This window comes from Myxine glutinosa, chromosome 3 (assembly GCF_964187855.1).
Source record: "Myxine glutinosa chromosome 3, kmMyxGlut1.1, whole genome shotgun sequence".
Classification (NCBI taxonomy): Eukaryota; Metazoa; Chordata; class Myxini; order Myxiniformes; family Myxinidae; genus Myxine; species Myxine glutinosa.
In genome coordinates this window covers 68462949-68478408 of record NC_136263.1, presented here as the reverse complement: position 1 = coordinate 68478408, position 15460 = coordinate 68462949, and the positions used below count along the sequence as shown (strand labels likewise).

General features: G+C 45.6%; 1 protein-coding gene across 1 annotated transcript in view; it reads right to left on the bottom strand.

Moving 5' to 3' along the window:
* LRP2 (LDL receptor related protein 2) overlaps window positions 1–15460 on the bottom strand; it is a 433005-nt gene that overhangs the window by 152851 nt on the left and 264694 nt on the right. The window contains exons 48-52 of the mRNA XM_068110809.2: window positions 14659–14778; window positions 12713–12844; window positions 11144–11345; window positions 7237–7526; window positions 5349–5503 (exon numbers count right to left, since the gene is read on the bottom strand). Of these exons, the coding sequence (XP_067966910.2) occupies window positions 5349–5503; window positions 7237–7526; window positions 11144–11345; window positions 12713–12844; window positions 14659–14778 (899 nt within the window). The remainder of the gene's footprint in view (window positions 1–5348; window positions 5504–7236; window positions 7527–11143; window positions 11346–12712; window positions 12845–14658; window positions 14779–15460) is intronic.

Below are 15460 nucleotides of genomic sequence, written 5' to 3'. Positions count from 1 at the left end.
CATACAGAGAGGCCATGGACACTCAACCTGAGCGGATACGGAGACTCATACAGAGAAGATACGGACACTCAACCAGAGAGGATACGGACACTCAACCAGAGAGGATATGGACACTCAACCAGAGAGGATATGGACACTCATACAGAGAGGATACGGACACTCAACCAGAGAGGATACGTACACTCAACCAGAGAGCATATGGACACTCAACCAGAGAGCATATGGACACTCAACCAGAGAGGATACAGACACTCAACCAGAGAGGATACGGCCACTCAACCAGAGAGGATACGGCCACTCAACCAGAGAGGATACGGACACTCAACCAGAGAGGATATGGACACTCATACAGAGAGGATACGGACACTCAACCAGAGAGGATACAGACACTCAACCAGAGAGGATACGGACACTCAACCAGAGAGGATACGGACACTCAACCAGAGAGGATACGGACACTCAACCAGAGAGGATACGGACACTCGTACAGAGAAGATACGGACACTCAACCAGAGAGGATACAGACACTCAACCAGTGAGGATACGGACACTCAACCAGAGAGGATACGGACACTCAACCAGAGAGGATACGGACACTCAACCAGAAAGGATACAGACACTCATACAGAAAGGATATGGACACTCTCATGCACAGATTTATCCCATCTCGCCTTCAATTGTCTTACCCTTCCTCCCGTCCATGGTACACTGAATCTTGTGGTGAGGCAGTTGCCCTGAAACAACTTGCCTTTGCCTCTTGGAAGGCTAATCCAACTGAAGGAAATCTCAGTTCTTTCCCCCAAGCTCGGAACAAGTGTGTGTCTACCCTCAGGAGTGCCAGGAAGCACTATCTCTCCTCACTCAAGAATGAACTCTCAAACCTGTCTCCTTCCTCCAAATCCTGGTGGCGTCTGGTCAAATCCGTTTCTGGTGTTTGTTCCCCCTCCATCCCCTCCCTTACCTCAAATGGCCACACAGTTGACATCGCACGTGACAAAGCCGAATGCCTCAACTCTGTGTTCGCCTCGAAATCCTTAGTCCCAAACCCATCTCTCTCTGTTCCCACCTTTCCCAGTCGAACCCAACTGCTCCTGGACTCTGTGTCCTTCTCTCCTGACAAGGTGGAGGAGTTTTTGTCAAACCTCGACTCTGATTCTGCAACTGGACCAGACGGCATCAGCCCACGGGTCCTAAAATCCTGCTCTGCCGCTCTATCTCACCCTCTCTCTGTTCTTTTCACCCTATCTTTTGCTCAAGGTCATCTGCCAGCATCCTGGAAATCAGCTAACATTACCGCTTTACACAAAAAAGGTGCAAAAACAGATCCTTGCAACTACAGACCAATCAGCCTGCTCCCAATTATCAGCAAAGTCATGGAATCCATCATTGCTTCGGATATGAAATCTTTCCTCTTCTCCAATGGCTTGATCTCTGATCATCAATTTGGTTTCAGACCAGGTCACTCTACTCTGGACATGCTGCTTCTGCTGTCTCAACAATGGATGGAGGTCCTCAATGCCAAACAGGAAATCAGAGCTGTCTCCCTTGACATATCAAGGGCCTTTGATACGGTCTGGCACCCAGCTCTGCTCACCAAACTCTCCTCCTATGGTATCCATGGAAATCTCCATGCATGGCTTGCGGACTTCCTCTCTGGTCGTAGTCAACGTGTGGCCCTGAATGGATTTCTCTCATCTCCCCTTCCTGTTCAGGCTGGAGTTCCCCAAGGAAGTGTGCTGGGCCCTGTGCTTTTTCTGGTCTTCATCAATGATCTCTCTGACTCTCTGGAAAATCCTCTCTATCTCTTTGCTGATGACTCCACTCTCTGCCGCTCCATTCCTCTTCCCTCAGATCGGCAGTCTGCAGCCTCCTCACTCTCTGAAGACCTGGACAAAATCACAGACTGGTCAAACAAGTGGAACATGTCTTTCAATCCTGACAAATCTCACTCTCTTACTATGTCTCTCCAAAAAGATCGACTGGACAACCCTCCCATCTACTTTCTCAACAATCCTCTCCAAGAAGTTCTGTCACTCAAGCTTTTGGGTCTCACTATCTGCCATGATCTTTCTTGGGAAAACCACATTTCCAAGCTGGCCTCCAAAGCCAGTCGCCGCCTGGGCATCCTCCGTCGTGCGAAGTCCTTCCTCGGCACACCTGAGCTCCTCACCACATACAAGGCTTTCATCCGCAGCTCAATGGAATACTGTTCTCCCCTATGGGCTGGTGCTCCTGCCTCACACCTGGCTCGGCTTCACGCTGTTGAATCCAAAGCTTTCAAAATCATTGGAATCTCCCGCGATGAAGCTATCTCTGAGGGCCTTTCACTCACTCACCGCAGGCAGGTAGGTGGCCTTTCTGTCTTCTACCGACTCCTCTCCGGCCTTGCTCCCCCAGCTCTCTCTGTGCTCTGTCCCCCAAATATTCCTACAGGTCGCACAAGATCTGCCAGCAACCCTCTGATGGTTAAACTGCCGAAATCTCGGCTCTCTGCTCACCTTCACTCTTTCATTCCTCTTTTCTCCCGCCTGTGGAACAAACTCCCACACTCCCTTCAATCCCTCTCCTCCCTCCAGGTCTTTAAAACAGCTGTTCACCACCATCTCTTATCTTCCCCCATCCATAACCTTGATATTTTCTACCCCCACTAATTCACCCCAGATCCACCTTGTTTGAAATTCCAACTTCTTTCCTGGAAATCCTGGCAGTGTCCATATGTTTATACCTCTCCCACCCCCCCCCCCCCCCTTCACATGCCTCCCCCCCTTCACATGCCTCCCCCCCTTCACATGCCTCCCCCCCAAAGCCCTCTCCCTCCCACAGATCTCTCGATGTCTCCATGTCTCTCGGTCCCTGCTCTCAAATGTTGTGTTTGTGTCCTTCCCCCTCTCTCCCCATCTTGTCTACCGCTCCCGATGTTATTTGTTTTATGTGTCTGTTTGTCTTTCTGTGTGATTAATGTTCGCTCTTTCACGAGCCTCGATCTTGTATACAAAAAAAAAAAAAAAAAAAAACTCAACCAGAGAGGATATGGACACTCAACCAGAGAGGATATGGACACTCAACCAGAGAGGATATGGACACTCAACCAGAGAGGATATGGACACGCAACCAGAGAGCATATGGACACTCAACCAGAGAGGATACAGACACTCAACCAGAGAGGATACGGACACTCAACCAGAGAGTATATGGACACTCATACAGAGAGGATACAGACACTCAACCAGAGAGGATACGGACACTCAACCAGAGAGGATACGGACACTCAACCAGAGAGGATACGGACACTCAACCAGAGAGGATACGGACACTCAACCAGAGAGGATACGGACACTCAACCTAGAGAGGATACGGACACTCATACAGAGAAGATACGGACACTCAACCAGAGAGGATACAGACACTCAACCAGTGAGGATACGGACACTCATACAGAGAGGACACGGACACTCAACCAGAGAGGATATGGACACTCAACCAGAGAGGATATGGACACTCAACCAGAGAGGATACAGACACTCAACCAGAGAGGATATGGACACTCAACCAGGGAGGATATGGACACAACCAGAGAGGATATGGACACTCATACAGAGAGGATATAGACACTCATAAAGAGAGGATATGGACACTCAACCAGAGAGGATACAGACACTCATACAGAGAGGATATGGACACTCAACCAGAGAGGATACGTACACTCAACCAGAGAGGATACGGACACTCAACCAGAGAGGATACGGCCACTCAACCAGAGAGGATAAGGACACTCAACCAGAGAGGATAAGGACACTCAACCAGAGAGGATACGGACACTCAACCAGAGAGGATATGGACACTCATACAGAGAGGATACGGACCCTCAACCAGAGAGGATATGGACACTCAACCAGAGAGGATACGGACCCTCAACCAGAGAGGATATGGACACTCAACCAGAGAGGATACAGACACTCATACAGAGAGGATATGGACACTCAACCAGAGAGGATACGTACACTCAAGCAGAGAGGATACGGACACTCAACCAGAGAGGACACGGACACTCAACCAGAGAGGACACGGACACTCAACCAGAGAGGATATGGACACTCATACAGAGAGGATATAGACACTCATAAAGAGAGGATATGGACACTAAACCAGAGAGGATATGGACACTCAACCAGAGAGGATATGGACACTCAACAAGGGAGAATATGGACACAACCGGAGAAGATACAGACACTCATACAGAGAGGATATGGACACTCAACCAGAGAGGATACGGACACTCATACAGAGAGGACATGGACACTCAACCAGAGAGGATACGGAGACTCATACAGAGAAGATACGGACACTCAACCAGAGAGGATACTGACACTCAACCAGAGAGGATACGGACACTCAACCAGAGAGGATATGGACACTCAACCAGAGAGCATATGGACACTCGACCAGAGAGCATATGGACACTCAACCAGAGAGCATATGGACACTCAACCAGAGAGCATACGGACACTCAACCAGAGAGGATACGGACACTCAACCAGAGAGGATACGGACACTCAACCAGAGAGTATATGGACACTCATACAGAGAGGATACAGACACTCAACCAGAGAGGATACGGACACTCAACCAGAGAGGATACGGACACTCAACCAGAGAGGATACGGACACTCAACCAGAGAGGATACGGACACTCAACCAGAGAGGATACGGACACTCAACCTAGAGAGGATACGGACACTCATACAGAGAAGATACGGACACTCAACCAGAGAGGATACAGACACTCAACCAGTGAGGATACGGACACTCATACAGAGAGGACACGGACACTCAACCAGAGAGGATATGGACACTCAACCAGAGAGGATATGGACACTCATACAGAGAGGATACAGACACTCAACCAGAGAGGATACGGACACTCAACCAGAGAGGATACGGACACTCAACCAGAGAGGATACGGACACTCAACCAGAGAGGATACGGACACTCAACCAGAGAGGATACGGACACTCAACCAGAGAGGATACAGACCCTCAACCAGAGAGGATATGTACATTAACCGCAGTAGGAGATAGACACCAACCTAAAGAGGATATGGACACCCATTTGGGTTTACTCCTTCATAAAACGCTGTTGTTTTACCCGACTGACCTTCATTAAGTTTACACGGGATCTACATCACCTCCGATACCCCTGGCTGTTCATACAGGTCATGTTTGTGTGTCTATCAAATGTCAGCTCTTCACTCTCTGCCCTACTGTATAAATAAAAATCCCCCATTCTCTGTCATTATTTGCTCCTCCATGAGCCTCGGGTTTGTATATAAAAAAGCCATCAAGGACACCTGAGGCGTTTCATTGCATTCATCAATGTCTTCACAAGCAAATCCATCGGACATCAGTCGAAGGCCAGGCTGGCAGGAGCAGTAATAGCTATTGGGTGTGTTCGTGCAATTTTGGGCACAGTGATGCAGCAACGAGTCTGCACATTCATCAATCCCTGCACACATGGAAACATCGTTATCTTTTACTATATATATATGAGACAACACATGGTTAACGTCTATTGTGAACATCAAAACGTTAACTCTTACTATACGAGACAACACATGGTTAACGTCTATTGTGAACATCAAAACATCCTTTAGATTTGAAGTGCATAGATTGTTCATGTTTACCATGCAAGTCCAAACTCAAAGTCACAATTACTCATAAACAACATCATTATCATTCACAGTGCACAGGAAAACTTCATTAACATATATACCATGTGCATCAAAACATCATAAACATCTACGGTATCCATTAAAACAATGTTAATGTCTACCGCTTCACATACCAAGCCAAGCACCATTTGCAATTACATATCAGAAATAGAAGTACCCGAAGGATCTCCGTTCCCCTATCAATCCTTTTGATGAGCACAATCCAAACCTTCGAAATTACAGAATATGAGGGAATACCTGGCACCACATGAAGTTTGAGCCTGGTGTATCAGAGGTGTATTGTAGGAATGTGTTTGGTAAAACCACCGGGAACCTATCCCCCTTTTTCCCATTGAACCAATGCCCGACATTCGCGGCATTTTTCAGGAGCGTATCCTCTGCGAATGTCAGGCTCCAACAGTGCATTTATGTAAAAAGTGTCTGTGCTTGAAATTACAGAGCTGAATATTGATATGACATAATGAGGCATGTCATTACAGCACGTCTTGGTTTTTGGGTTCGACCCCATACGCGATTATTAAGGCAAAAACGTGAACTGAACTATGTAAAGAATGGCAAAGTATGGGTGCATCATACCTGTACAATATGTGGAAGGTGGTGGTTAATAATAATGCAAGCAAATAATGTTTTGGTATTTTTGGTTCTCAATTGATTTTCTGCTGACACGATTAATTTGAGAATAATTCAGTTGAGTTGAGAATAATTCACATACACATATACATGTTGAGTGAGCCGTGTCCAAGTGTAGTACTTTTTCACACCCAAGAAGAAAGAAATTTCAAACTTGCCTTTGGCTGGGATCAAGCCATTTCCGCTGGCTCAAGTCAGCTTAACCTCTTGGCCATGGCAACCTTTACAAGATATACTGTCGGACCCTGACATTCACAGGGGGATACGCTCCTGAAAAATGCCGCGAATGTTGAATCCGCGAATGTTGGGGCATTGTTTCAATGGGAAAAAGGGGGATAGATTCTGGTGGTTTGTGATTCATAACAGGAAATCAAAAATCCCATGAAAAACCACGAATACACCCACGAAAACGCGAAGCACAGGGCCACGAATGTCGACACAGGTCACATTTTATCAACTGCGAATATGTGGGTCCACGAATGCCCAATTTCCATTTGGTCGGTTTGGGTTTCTGGAGTGGATGGAGTTAGTGTCATGGAGGGTGATTTGGTTGGTGTCAAGTGGGTGTGGCACATGCATCATGGACCAATTGACTTCCTCCTCTGTCGAGATTTATTGGTATTTTATTGTCCTTACCCTCAGCAGGAAATAACCTGATGGTTGGACATCTGTGACATACCTGTCAACAATGTGCTACACTATAGATGATACTATTATTAAAGTAAACCTATAGTATATATCCCTCCATTTGAGCAAAACCAATATCATATAACAATACTCTTTTAGCAAATTGAATCTTTCGAATAACTCCTCCATATTGCATAATAAAACCGAAAGCATATTGAAAACCTCTCATTGAGCCAAACCTAAAGCGTACCACATCCATTTTCATCGCTGCCATCTGCACAATCATTTTGACCATTGCAGGTGGAATGATAATCAACACATTCGCCAGAACTACAGTGGAACTGCAGTGGAGAACAGGTAGGTGCAGGCGAACCGCACCGGTCTTCATCCGAGTTGTCACCACAGTTATTGTCACCGTCACAAACAAACATGGAGGACAAGCAGAGGCCATTTTCACATGTGAACTTCCCCGTAGCGCAGACGGTATAGGTGCAGGCTCGCTCGTCTGAGGCATCACCACAGTCATTGTGATGGTCACATCTAAGGGGGGGGGGGGGGGGGGGGTGAGGTTGTAAGAGGGGAAAATGAACATCCTTTGGAGAGAGGGCAAGATGTTTTTGTACGAGTGCGGACATCTCTCAATTGGTAAAGTAGACAAGTGTACTGTATTTTTGTTTCCTTCTTCATGAAAATGGAAGGTTGTGCATCTTGTTAACTTCCCAGGTCGAAAATCCCATATTAACCAAAAGAGACCAGTGGGACATTTATATGGGTCTCTATTGGAAATCACGGTTTTGTGTTGGTTTCTACAGGAACCAGCAGAGTTTCCAGTAGAATCCTAACCAGATTCGGTTGAAACCATTAAATGCAACTGATCTGAAACGATAGAAACCAATAGGAACCTTTAAGTTCAACTGGTCCTATAGAAACCATTAGAGTTAACTAGCTATTCTATTGGTCTCTTACTGATCCCCCATTGACCTAGTGGTTTTTAATTGGTATTTTCTACTGGTCCAGTATTTCAAATGCCACTTTCCTTGTTTAAATATTAAATCCAGTATTTCACTTTCCTTATTGAAACCATTAGATCCTACTGGTCCAATTTGCTATGGAATTTTTTTTAATGGGATTTGTCCTATTGGTTTTCTATGGAATTTTCAACCTGGGCTTGGTCACTGCCCAATCATGGGGTAAAACTGCAAAACATCAAATAACAATTGCACAAAGTGATGATAAGATATAGAAAACAGATCAAGATAGATTATTCTCAGAGATGACGATAACAGAAGCGGATTTGGCAAATAAGAAACCGGAAAAAAAAATTGTAACAATTGCAGGAAAGGTACAATACACTTGCTTTTGGAGTATGTAGGTAATGAGAAACACATTTAAAAGGTAAGTAAAACAAAGCACAATATACACTTATATAGTATCAGTAGTTGTTTACTAACTGAGATGTCTTGCCGGGTTCAAAATTCCGACCCAGCAATAAACTGCCATCCCGGGGTTTCACAGCTTAGGTGAATCATCAATATGTGTGCCGTCACTTGGATCAACATTAAGCTGGGTGTCCCATATGCCGGCATTACGTTAAAGATCCCACAGTGTCCTTCGTGAATATTGGTCAAACTATCGCCGGCCCACACCATGACTAAATTCCAAATTGCTGCCCTGACTTCCTCTGTCCGAATTGTGGCCCACCCAAGAAAGTAACTCTAGCCAAAACTATCCCAAGCAGAACTAACACTCTTTGTAGAGATTGATTGATTGATTGAGTTGTTTCCTCAGATTATGGGTAAAATGAACTTGCAGATAATGTTAAAGGTGCAGGCCTCTAAAATTTAACAAGTTTGAAATGCTTGTATGAATCATATTTCAAGTGATTGAAATGTGAGATAGAGTATATTTTTCTCTTGCGATATCAAGAGATATCAAGAGATACCCCTTCACTTACAAAATCCAAATTACAGCAACTTTTGGCCGACGATGACCAGAGCCACGCCATTTTGCATTCAAATTGGTGGAACGAGTGACATCAACGACAAAAGGTTTGACAACCTTATTTTCAGTGACGAGTGCCGTATGTATGAGTAGATCGAAGGAATGGCAAACAAACAAAGTTGCCAGTTAGGGGAATCCAAAACCTGTCGATTTTGTCAAATGGCCTTTCATAGTGTGGGTGCACCTCTGCACAAAATAGTGTCGGTGTGTCTCACCACAAAATACAGTGGGTGCGCCTCAGCACGAAATAGTGTGGGTGCCCCCTAGGCACGAAATAGCATAGGTGTGCCTCGGTACGTAATAGTATGGGTGCACCTCGGCACAAAAAGGTGTGGGTGCCCCATGGCACGAAATAGTGTGGGTGCACCTCGGCACAAAATAGTGTGGGTGCGCCTCGGCACGAAATAGTGTGGGTGCGCCTCGGCACGAAATAGTGTGGGTGTGCCTCGGCACGAAATAGTGTGGGTGCGCCTCGGCACGAAATAGTGTGGGTGCGCCTCAGCATGAAATAGTGTGGGTGCGCCTCGGCACGAAATAGTGTGGGTGCCCCTAGGCAAGAAATAGTGTGGGTGCACCTTGGGCCGAAATAGTGTGGGTGCACATCGGCACGAAATAGTGAGGGTACGCCTCAGCATGAAATAGTGTTCAGGCGCCACAGGCGCCCCAGCAGTGTCACTTGCTGGAGGATATGTTATATTTATTTATTTGGCATGGGGGCAGGTCAGGTCAGGAATGCGCCAGAGCAGCGCATCGCTGCATCCACTTTCCGAGAGATACTGGCCATCTCTGGCCATCTGGTACTCCTGGCCATCTCCCAGGCTGATGCCTGGCCCATCCCTATCTCCTTGAGATACCGATCAACCTGCTGCAACCATGAGGCACGTGGTCGGCCCGTTGGCCTCCTCCACTCACGAAGTTCCCTTGCTGAGAGTATCTGGTGAGCTGGATCAGCGTCCGTAAAACGAGCCACATGTCCATACAGCCGCAGCTGATGCTCACCGACCATACAGGTAACAAATCACATCTGAGTCCCTCTCAGCAACTGCTCGTTGGACACAAAGTCCGACCAGTGATAGCCAAGGATTCTCCAAAGAGATTTGGTTCCGAAGGAGTTAAATCTCATTCTCTGGCCCTTGGTGAGGGTCCAAGTCTCGAAATTCGAAGACCAAGACTGGAAGCACAAAGGAGTTAAAGACTCTGACTTTCGTCCTCCTGCATAGATACCGACAGAGCTACACCCCATGATCCAGTGAGTCCATGACTTCCCACGTTTATCAACCTCTGGCTCACAACATGCGGAGACATGAATAACACTGCCGAGGAAAGTGAATCTCTTTGTGACCTCAACATCTTTGCCACAAACAGGCACAGACAAGACAGCAGCAACCAAGATGTCATTGAAAGCCTGGATCTTGGTTTTGACCCAGGAAATCCATAATCCCAGCGGCTCCGCCTCCTCATTCAGTGCCTGGAGGGCCCCCATAAGAATATCCAGCATCTCCACAAAGATGACTGCATCATCTGCGAAATCAAGGTCAGAGATCTTGACACTCCCAAACGATGCACCGCAGCCTGACATCTCCAACATCCTCCCCAGAATAAATTCCATACAAGCGCTGAAGAGTGTGGGAGCCAGTACACACCCCTGCCGAACTGCAGTAATAACTGGAAATAAGTCAGAGATGGAGCCACCACACCTCACAGCACTCTCAGTACCAGAATATAGTTCAGAGATCAGATTGATCAGCGTTGGTCAATCTCCAACGCTGAAGGTGTGTCAGAAAAGGCAAATTGATCATGGACTTTGAATGTAGCTCTACTTGTTTTCCACTCTCTTTATCATTTGACCTTCACTATTGCCCACCCTTTCTCCCTTATTTTGATAAAATGTGAATTTTAGGACTCGTTTTTCCCATTATATATCAGATCGAGTACCGTATAATATTTGTAAGAGAGCTCATATAATTCTCAGCGATTTCAGGATATGTGAAAGTCACCTTGTTATTGTGCTTGGCAAAGGTACTTATATATGCTTCTGCTCCATTTTAAGTTACATCATGAGTGTTTCCTGAGCTAAGCACAATACGGTAATCAATTTAAAGATAAGCAAAGGAAAAAAAATTAATCACGACAACAAGCATGTCTACGGTACAAACCTATATTGTTGTGGGATGCAGAGACCATTGTGACAAGCAAACTCGTTGGAGCTGCAGGATCTCAAAGTGCAATTCTGCAGCTCATCCAATGCGACTGAGCAATCGGCATCCCCATCGCACATCCAGTAACGTGGGATGCAGCGGCGCTGTGGTGGTCGATTGTTGGCACAAAGAAAGTCGTGAGGCCCACATGTCCGATCAGCTGTAGGAACAATATTCTGGTCATCGTTTGGGAATATATACACAAATTTTTATCTCTAGTACAAAAACTACAAGACCTGAAGAAAAAGCATTTGATTAATCAAGACAGCGCAGGCAGACTACCTCTTCCCGAAAAGTTGTTACATAGTAGAGAGCCATTAATGAGGAAACAATAATATATAAATAATGTGTGTCTGCACATGCAGGATTAAACAAAAAGCAGGAAACACATAACTGCGTTACACGTTTGCACAGGAAATTAAATGGGGATGTAGTCGGTAGTTGAGGTTATGAGGCTCATGGCATGGAGAGGTAGTGAAGAAGTGCAGACAGTTCTTTGCACACTCACACAGATACTTTCACACTCATAACTTACTCTCAACTCATAACGAAAACCAAAATACGAGTAATCAATAATCATAGCGTTGTATTCGATGCAAGTCTTGACAAAAGTCGACTCCTGCACATTAATTATTTATAAAATGCATCGTACATGAGGAAGTGGATGCGGAAGTAAAGTGTAATGGACAAACAGAATCCTGACATTTTCGTTTCCACATTTCCACAGAAACCTGACATTTTTGAGATAGTCGTTGCTTGGTATAAATGACTAAACATCCAATGAAAGCCAATACAGAGAATCACTAAAAGGAGCTATAATTACGCATTTCCATTTTCTCAACAATTTGTCATCTTTTTAAAATTCCACAAAGTTCTTTAAATATGATTTTCTTTTCTGCAATCCATGCAGACTCATCCTAATCATATCAAACCTTATTACTAGAACTAGCAACGGTACCCACCCTACGGGCAGGGCTTCAATTGGGAGGCCCAAATGAAAAGGCAAAATATCAGAAATTGAAGGCTTTTTTTTATTTTAAACGATTTATGTAAACATCCGTAAAATCATATCACACGCAAATCATCAAAATCTACACGGTATCTTTAGCATTTCAATAAAAGCCACATCACTGTTCATATCGGTAAATATTATTCCATCGTGTTTGGAAAAACTGGAAAATTGGAAAAATTGGGGAAAAAATTGGAAAAGCAAAATAGCCTATTTTACTCCAGGGGGTCCCAGGATTACCCACCCAAAATTTATTTGCGATCGGTTCAGCCGTTTTTGCGGTACCTGGGAACAGACGGACGGACAGACAGACAGACATTTGGTGAATTATAGTGAGATGGTACGCAGCCGAGCACGTGGTCTCACATCGCGCGCTCATTCTGAACAAAAGTACCATTGTTATTTATTTATTATACGCATTTATTTATTTAAGATTAACATATTATCAATATTTATTTATTGACTGGCAGTGCAGTACTCATCGTATGCATGATTACTGACAAACATTTCTGACTCACCACAGCTGTGTCTCTCATCCTCATCAGAGTTATCGCTGCAGTCGTTATCACCATCACAGATCCAACGCCGGGGAATACATCTTTGATTGTCACACGTGAAATATTCTGGCCTGCAGGTGCGTTCCAATGAACCTTGCAATTGGGCATGAGGGAGGGGGAGATGGGGATGGGGTGAGGAATTGGAGTTTTATGATTGATGATTGAATCGATGAATTTCCCCAAAGGAAACTGCATGCTAGTTATGAAAATGGCAGCAGATGGAATGCGTTCGTTCTCTCCATGAAATTTACAAACAATGAGGTTTGTAAGGTGAGATGCTATTAATAAATAAACTAGAAAGCATCTGAAAATGCAAAGCCCATCCACGTCCCTTTGGTATTCAGAGGTCTTCTCTTCTTCTTCTTCGTATTCTTCTTCTTCCTCCATATGCTCAAAATAACGAAAACAGTTTTTTTTTAAAAGAAAATTGATACTTTTATGCAGCCTTGACCTTTGAGCTTAAGACCTAAAAAAAAAACAATAAGCTTCTAGCTTTTGATTGGTGAACCAATTATGTGCCCCTGTAGGCAAATTATTAAAATTTCAGATCATTTGAACAAAAATTGACGATTTTATGCAACCTTGACCTTTGACCTTTTGATCTAAAAAAACAAAACAATAGACTCCTTCCCTTTGATGACCAGCTGAGGCACAAGTCAGCCAGGGTCATGGACAGGCCAATGACCAGCTGAGGCACAAGTCAGCCAGGGTCGTGGACAGGCCAATGACCAGCTGAGGAACAGATTAGCCAGGATTGTGGACAGGCCAATGACCAGCTGAGGCACGAGTCAGCCAGGGTTGTGGACAGGCCAATGACCAGCTGAGGCACAAGTCAGCCAGGGTCATGGACAGGCCAATGACCAGCTGAGGGACAAGTCAGCCAGGGTCGTGGACAGGCCAATGACCAGCTGAGGAACAGATTAGCCAGGATTGTGGACAGGCCAATGACCAGCTGAGGCACGAGTCAGCCAGGGTTGTGGACAGGCCAATGACCAGCTGAAGTATGAGTCAGCCAGGGTTGTGGACAGGCCAATGACCAGCTGAGGCACAGGTCAGCCAGGGTCGTGGACAGGCCAATGACCAGCTGAAGTATGAGTCAGCCAGGGTTGTGGACAGGCCAATGACCAGCTGAGGGACAATTCCACCAGGGTTGTGAACAAGCCAATGACCAGCCGAGGGACAATTCCACCAGGGTTGTGGGCAAGCCAATGCCCAGCTGAGGGACAATTCCACCAGGGTTGTGGACAAGCCAATGATCAGCTGAAGAACAGTTTAGCCAGGGTTCTGGGCAGGCCAATGACTAGCTGAGGGAAAATTCCACCAGGGTTGTGAACAAGCCAATGACCAGCTGAGGAACAGTTTAGCCAGGGTTGTGGACAAGCCAATGACCAGCTGAGGAACAATTCCACCAGGGTTGTGAACAAGCCAATGACCACCTGAGGGACAATTCCACCAGGGTTCTGGGCAGGCCAATGACTAGCTGAGGGACAATTCCACCAGGGTTGTGAACAAGCCAATGACCAGCTGAGGGACAATTCCACCAGGGTTGTGGACAAGCCAATGACCAGCTGAGGGACAATTCCACCAGGGTTGTGGACAAGCCAATGATCAGCTGAGGAACAGTTTAGCCAGGGTTCTGGGCAGGCCAATGACTAGCTGAGGAACAGATTAGTCAGGGTTCTGGGCAGGCCAAGGGGTTCGGCTCACTGTAGATGAGTATTAACCATATTTCAATAAACAAATGCCATGGCAGTGCATCAGGGCATGGAGCACCGCCCTCTCCATAGCAATGTAATTCAACAACAAATCACACAACAAATACTTTTGCCACAGAAGACTTCAGATATGGAAAACAATAATGCATATGCTTCATTGGTGAAAAAGAATGTCCACCAAAACAAACTTACTACAATGCTCTGCCTCATCTTCACCATTCTTGCAATCCGAAAAGAAATCACAAACCCAGGAACGAGGAATGCATCGACCACTATCACAGAGGAACTGTTCGGTTGTGCATGTTCTTGTGCCTGCAACGTGACAATTGCAGAGGCAAATGTTAATGTTTTTTTTGTTTGTTTTTTTGTATACAAGATCGAGGCTCGTGAAAGAGCTAACATTAATCACACAAAAGGTCAAACCGACACACAAAACACAAAATAAGGGGAGCGGTAGACAAGATGGGGAGAGAGGGGGAAGGACACAAACACAACATTTGAGCGCAGGACATCGAGAGAACTGTGGGAGGGAGAGGGCTTGGGGGGAGGTGGGAGAGGTATAAAACATATGGACACTGCAAGGATTTCCAGGAAAGAAGTTGGAATTTTAACCAATGCCAATGGTTAAAATGAATACTCTGAGCTTTTTGTTTTTTCTTTCTGCGGAGAAAGCTTCTTGTGCCAATTATATTTTTGAAGAAAAATGGTGGTATAGGTGCCACTATGATCAGGTGCTGTCATTTGTGGTGGAGATGTAGTGTGGGACAAGAGCAGAGAGAGGACAGCAAAATGGTGTGGTGAAAGTTGTGTGTTCGGGCTATGCTGGAAGAGGTGGGAATACAGGGTGGGAGGGGGTGTTGGTGACAACCAGAGATTGATCAAGATGGTGGCAAGATCAAGTATGGTGGTACTCTATTTGTAGGGATGGCACCGGAAAAAAATGGCTGTCCATTCAAATGCGCACAATATGACACATTTAAAAACAACTATCGAG